This window comes from Protopterus annectens, chromosome 12.part0, assembly GCF_019279795.1.
Source record: "Protopterus annectens isolate FY-2018-M chromosome 12.part0, PAN1.0, whole genome shotgun sequence".
In the NCBI taxonomy this organism is placed as follows: Eukaryota; Metazoa; Chordata; order Ceratodontiformes; family Protopteridae; genus Protopterus; species Protopterus annectens.
In genome coordinates, this window is record NC_056746.1 from 366858225 (window position 1) to 366865435 (window position 7211).

General features: G+C 38.8%; 1 protein-coding gene across 1 annotated transcript in view; it reads left to right on the forward strand.

Annotated features, from left to right (window-relative positions):
- Window positions 1–3323, forward strand: part of POLR3K (RNA polymerase III subunit K) — a 17163-nt gene extending 13840 nt beyond the window's left edge. The window contains exons 2-3 of the mRNA XM_044089465.1: window positions 1349–1436; window positions 2439–3323. Coding sequence (XP_043945400.1) covers window positions 1349–1436; window positions 2439–2566 — 216 coding nt within the window. The 3' untranslated portion in view covers window positions 2567–3323. The remainder of the gene's footprint in view (window positions 1–1348; window positions 1437–2438) is intronic.
- Window positions 3324–7211: the final 3888 nt, after the last annotated feature.

A 7211-nucleotide genomic window follows, 5' to 3' on the forward strand; every position in this document is an offset into this window, starting at 1 on the left:
TTTTTTGGCAAAATAATGTATCTTGCATGTGGTGTTCTCAATCAGTCATTGCAAAACCATGTTGGTCACCCCTTCCCAACACCTTGTCAGTCCCAAAGTGGTGTTGGTCAGCATTATCATGCACACAGAGCTGCACAAACTGGTTAGCAGATTGACTTGTTTACATGTGAATGTTGCTTGTTCATGCTATGTCAGTCAAGTGTACTTGCTGCCACTGGGAAGATGAAGTAAAGTATAGGCATGTTTTACTGCTTATCTAAGCAAGACCGTGCAGCTTGTAAATAGGCTGTACTCCATGTTCCAAGCATGTAGGTACCTCTCCAGTCCCACAGTCTATCATTTGTTAATTGGGTGGATAAACTGGTTCAAAAACCCTTTTTGACCACGATTTTATGCAGTCACATGCCATACAAATGCAAATGATACTGACGGAGAGATCTAAATAATTTGAAAAAAAAATGTAGATGGTATTAAGTATTTCAGCAAGTGAACATGTGGAAGACAACTAAAAATAAACTTACCAAGAACTAAAAGTCCTGGAGTTGGTGAGAGTAAATATTGATTTTTTTTTTAGGTATGAATATAAAACAGTTGAATAGTTTATTTACATATTCATAAAAAGTGGTCCGTCATTATTTGTAAATGCATACATTCGTCAAACAGTGAAGATGTATATGTTTAGAGTGCTTGTTGCCACAGTAGTGCATGTTAGTCACGCAGTTGTGTATTACTCTTATAGTAATTAACGTATAATTGCAGGCAGTATAGTAACACATTTGTTTATTCTATCTTCACCCCCCCCCCCCCCATTCACTTTGGCAGCCTAGAGATTGAAGTGGTTGCAGAGTTCAGACTCGCCATTGCCTTGTGTCTTAGTCTTGCTCATATTGGCTATAAAAGAATACACAGTGCCAACATACGTGTGTACTTGGCATGCGAGAAGGCTTCACTTAAAGCTCACATGTACCAAATTGGTACTTGGAACACATGCAGCACGTACTGAAGACACAAAGGGTGCACTCAGCAATTTAACTTTGTAGTTGAGACTACCTTGAGCAGATGTTGCATGAAATGTTACAGATTTTGACTTCTAATGATTGCCTTTTATAGGATTCCAGTTTGTAAAGCAGCATTGGTGTTCTTTCTTATTCAGTTATAATTTACTGTTTCATAGCATTGTTGATAAATGAGATATATTGGGTAAGATCCAATTTGCAGCTTTTTTCTGGATGCACACTTTGTACAGCAGTCATACACAGTACAGAAAATGATTGCTTTGATCTTGCATCAGTTTGCTTACTAAATAAAATGCACAGCTTTACATTTCCTTGTCTTCTTTTTTATGCAGATTACTAGTAGAAAGTATCCCAAACTCAAAGAAGTTGATGATGTGTTGGGAGGAGCAGCAGCCTGGGAAAATGTTGACTCCACAGCAGGTAGGGTAGAAGGCAACATCGGCTTGAAATACATGTGTTTGTTTGGGAGTTGTACCTAGTTTAAAATTCATCTTTCTGTGACAACATTGGCCTGAAATGTGCTGGGTGAGTAGTAACTTATAATTAATGGGGGAGGGATTGGATAGGTCTGTAGTGTGTCACCAGGCTACACACATGCACACAGTGGAGACATTTTTTTTAACAAGGTGATATAACTATATTATGCACATATGTAATTTAATCACCACCTACTACAGACATTGATGTATCAAAGTCTCTGCAAATCTAGCATGCTGGATCCCAGTTATATGGGAGCTTGCTGTCAGGAATAATCTTGGAATCTAGAGAAGAGTGCATTTAGAATAACCATAAGATGGAATACTGTTCTACATTACAGAATGTACAAGTCTACTGAAAGTAGCAAAGTAGCCATTGTATCACTTTGCATCTTCTGGATGCAAGACTGGATTACCAGGCATAGTTTAAGGATTACACTGGCACTGCGGTGAATGAGGGGATGTTTTGTGGCATTAGTATGACCTTTGAGTTAAGCAAAGTCATTCTGTAGGCTTTAAGATATGCAAACCTGATACAGAAGGCACCCTGTCTAAGAACCAAGCCTGAAAACCAAGCACTGTGAGGCAAAATTCATGGGAATGAATGTACTGGAGAATTACCTTCTATAAATTAGAAGGTTTGAAAGGGAGACAAATGTCAGGGTACTGTTCTGTAGTTGTAGAAGTCTAAGAAGCTTGACAAATGTTTTCTGTTCCTCTTTGTTGAGGGTTACACTCTTTGTTTATGTTAAGAGGCAATGAGGTTTCTAATTTAATACAGTAGAATTAAATATAACCCAGCATAAAATGTTTATGTAGAATCTCATGAGGAAATACTGATGAAATGACATTTTAGTTTGTGATAAGGAAATGAAGTGAAATAAGGCTTTCTGAGAATGTATTACTATCTCTTTTTAATATATATTGTTCTTTTCTTTCCTTTTAGAGAGCTGCCCTAAGTGTGAGCACCCTAGAGCATATTTCATGCAGCTTCAGACAAGATCTGCTGATGAACCTATGACCACCTTCTACAAGTGCTGCAACCCTCAGTGTGGACACAGATGGAGAGACTAAACTCTAGTGTCTTTATTATGGTGGTGCTGTACATCCAGATGGTTTCTTGCTGCGAGAAGAATGGAGCTCTGTTTTTATCCTTATTCTGATAGTAGAAATACAAATTTTACTGAAATACAAATTTTACTGAATATGACGTTGTTTTTCAAGTGTGGTATTTATGGGTACCATAATGCGTAATTACTTGAATATCTTGGGATTTAAGAAGTGGACAGCTACAACCATTTTAGATTCCTTCTCAAATAAGTTTCACTTATTCATTTCTGATGCCCACTGTATTCTGTTTGAGGTCATGGAGGAACCAGATCCTGTTCTGGAAAGCAGTGGGTATAAGGCACAGAACAGGTACTGGAATGACACCAGTACTTTGCATAAAAACTGCTGACGCATGGGAAATTTTGGAGTGCTCCATTACAGCAATTGGGATGGGTTTCATTGTGTGAGGAAAATCTGTGACCTCATTAAAAAAATACAGACATGGAGAGGGCATGTAGACCTTCCATAGAAGGCTGGGAACTAAACTAAATAACAAAACTTTGAAACACTGTTTTGTCGCTCATAAATTATGTAAAAACATATTTTATGCAGTTTGCAGCTGTAGTAACTGCATATTATGATAAAAGACACTCCAAAAAGCTTCATGTCTTTTCTAGAGATGCTGACTTTTTTTTTTTAATGGACTGTAATGTAAATATTCTGAAGATTTAATACCAGATATACAGAGAAATAAATAAAATCCTGTCATAGTCTGCGTTTATAGAGTGCAACTTTATTTATTATATTTTATTTGGTAAATGCACTAAAGCATGTGACCATTTCTGGGGAGGATTGCAGGACTGTATTTCCCAGAGGTGTGCAGCAGTCTACTGTGTCTAGACTGCATAATTTTGCTGTCAGGTCTGTAACATGTTCATTTTTTGTGAAACTATTTTGCCACTTTTACTCTGTGCAGGTTGGTCTTTAATGGGCAGCACTTGATGTTGAAGGTTTTGTCCAGAAATGAAGTTTGTGCTAGTTATTATCGGTACTATATTTTACCGGTAGTATGGTGGTAATGATATAGCAGCAAACTAAATTTGCATTGTCAACTACTGCATTCATGTTTCCAGTAAAATATTACTTCACCAGAAAGTAAATAATCCTGGTTTTATTCTGATAAAAAGTGCAGTAGTTTATTAATCTGATAGCACTTAGAGGGGATTTCTTTAGCTCACCAAGGACCCATTCAATGTAGACCATATTTTGGGGACCATTCAAACAAAACTGCTAGACATTTTTAGTCGGTCTACTTCAAAGTTATAATAGAAAGGAAGATGGGGGTTCACACTGTCAGGTTTGCTTCCCACAGAAAACATCCTGGACCTTTGAAACACTACTATTAGCTGAACCCACCCAGACGGTCTTTACTGAATGTGTATTTAGCCCTGACCTTATCTCTCTACACGATATCTGTACAAGATTGTGAAGACCCACTATTGTTTGTCCCTTTGATTTAGCTAGCACTCCACAAACCCTCCCTTCTTCCTTGTGCCAGTTTCGTGCCATTCCTTTTTTGAATCCTTTTGTTATCTTCCACTCTACCTCCTATTGGCTGTTTCAGCCAGTCTAGTACCTTTTTCTGAGGAAGCTGTAGTTTTTTTTTCATGTTTGACTTCAAAACCTGGCCTGTCATCTTTGTCTTCTTTTCATTTCAGAATACCCATTGTATATTGCCCATATTAGTCTCCTGTAACAGCTGCTCCTTTCCTTTCTTGTGCACGTCCCTAGGTTTAATGAGCACTTGCTAATATAGTTCCGTAGTCTAGTTGGGCAATGCAGTATCTTTGTGCTCTTATTACTGAAGTGAAACCAGGATGACCATGTCATATTCAGACATCTTCCTGTACTGAGCAGCAGTGTTCTATGATGGACATTAATGTTTTTGTGCTGTTTTCTTTGTGGGGAGGGGGAGATAAGTCATAGAACAAATCAGCAATTATTGAATTTGGGCTTCTTGCACTGCTAAGAGCTTAAAAATTTAATTCCGTGTCTCCTTATTTCTTATTTACACTGTTGATCAAGTTAGTCTCACAAGACTTGTGGCTGCTTTTCAGGAGAGCACTAAGGTGGTATTCATATTGACTTGGGGAAATTTGACCAGAGCGTCGGGGAACAGTAACTATTTGAAATGTCAAGACCCACTACAGTGAGTCCTGAAATACAGAGATTGAACGGCCAAGAGATCAGACTTGTATATACCAAGTTCAAGATGCTATTTCTCAGAATATTCCTTTTCCTCTGTGGTATGGTGATCTCTGAGTTGGTTTATATAAGCTTGGGGGGGGTGCAGGGGGGCTTGCCCCCTCTGCAAAAAGAAGTTTTAAGGGGAACGAGATTCACTCTTCTCCTGTGTTTTTAGTCTTTTTTTTATTCAGCATGTCGACACATGGCATTGAGTGCAGACATTTCAATAGGGAGTCTCAGGGAACTTCTGCTCTTTATACCTGTCATGGGATCATTTACCACTTGAGCTGCCACCAGCTTGGTCAGATGGGACCTCTGTTTGAAGTTTAATTTTTGCCATTGCACCTAAAAAAAAAAAATTATTTTTTTTTCTTTGTCTTTTGACGTCTTAATTATGTTATAAATAAATTGATAAGGCCACTGGAAACGCTCCCTTTTAGGCCAGCCTGCGAGCAGTGTTGCATGATTGGTAAATAGAGGCTATGGGAATCAAACCCTGAACTTTTGCAAAATTTTGGTCTGGCAGCACATAGTCTTAAAACCTCTGCCAGAAGCTGCATTTTATTTTTGTTTACAGGGTAGTATTTCACAGCAGCTTATCACTGTCTAACTTAGACTTGGGATTCAGGGTGCATCAACACACACCATTTTGTTTTCTCTCTAATGAAAACTTCAGCCAACATAAATATATTGTGAATGCTGTTCATTTTGTAGAAAGTATATCTTAATTGTTTTATATGTTTTATTTTAACCACAGATAATAATCACCGTCTCCCTATTTAATCTTTAATGTCTCTGCTTAGCAGTGTATCCTGATATCTTTAACTTTCACTTTATTTCTTCATCTTTTACTCTTGCTTCTAATCACTTCCCTACTTGATCTCCCTATTCCCATTATCTTACTCCCATCTCTTTTTCTTTATTTTTTCTTAGTTTGTTAATATGATTTTTAATTTAGTAACAGTCTAATTCGTGTACTACTGCAGTTGGCATAGTTTATTCATTTATTATGCTGTTAATTTATTTTGTAAAGTCATCATCATCCCCTTTTTTCCCATTTACATGGGGTCGGGGTGTCGTATTAACTGTCGCCAACTCTCTCGATTCAGTGCCACTCTCCTGCCTTCTTCAGCACTCATGCCTGACTGTCGCAGATCTTCTTTCACACAATCCATCCACCTCTTTGCTGGGCGCCCTTGCTTCCTCTTACCTTCTTCCTGTCTGTCCCAAATCTCCCTCACCAGATTGTCTTCTGCTTTTCTACACATGTGCCCATACCATCGTAATCTGTTTTCTTTGATCTTTTCTGCAATTGGAGCTACTTTGGCTTCTCCTCTTATGTCCTCATTTCTTCGCCTGTCCTGCAGTGTGCATCCTACCACCTTTCTCAGGCACTTCATTTCCATCACCTCTAGCTTCTTCAACTGTTCTGCCTTTACTGCCCAGGTTTCTGTACCATACAGTAGTACTGGTTGCACCACTGTCTTGTACACCTTACTTTTCAGCTTCTTTGACATTCTTCTGTCATATACTACACCTGATACTCTATGCCAGTTGGCTGCAGCCCCTCTGATTCTAGCTTTGACCTCTTCATTCAGACTACCCTTCTCCTCAACCACCCCTCCCAGATACTTGAAGCTGTTTACCTGTTCTACTATCTTCCCATCTATCTCTATTCTCAGCTTCTTCTGATTTCCACAATCTGCTGCCATTACCACTGTCTTATCTGTGCTTAGTTTCATCCCATGTGCCTTCAGATTTGCATTCCATTCTCCTATCCTTTGCTGAAGTTCTAGATCAGAGTCTGCCTGTACTGCCACATCGTCTGCATACAGCAGCTTTGTTGCTCTGACCCCTCCAACCTGTTTGCTGATGTAGTCCATTACCAGTATGAACAGCAGTGGGCTCAGAGCTGAACCCTGGTGTTCGTACTTGAGTCACTGGGTCCTTGTACATAGCCTGTACTAATTCTTCCAATGTTTCTGGGACTTCAAAGTCCGTCTTTACTGTATCTTGCTTTTTTGTCTGTTTGTGGGGAGGTTTTCTCCCTGGGCCTCTGCTGAAAAGGAGTTTTGCTTGGACCAGTCAGACTTTCCCAGTAAACGGAAGCAAATAAATGAAAGTGACATGGTCACAAGAAAATGACAGCACTGTCACAAGAAAATAACAGTACTTGGCTTTAGCCTTTTACCCCAGGATATACCAATAATTAAGGTAAATGGTCCACAAAAGTGTTGAGCTGATGGCATTCTCTCTGTGTGTGCTGCTGTACTGTAATCTAAACAGATTTTCAGTTTGGCTGCAATATTTGCTCATAGTGGGAAATTCTGTTTCACTTCAGAATTTTTATATTCACAGAAGGGACTTCTGTTTTTGCTTCAGAATTCCCAGCTTTGAATACCTTATCTAAATCTTCTTAATT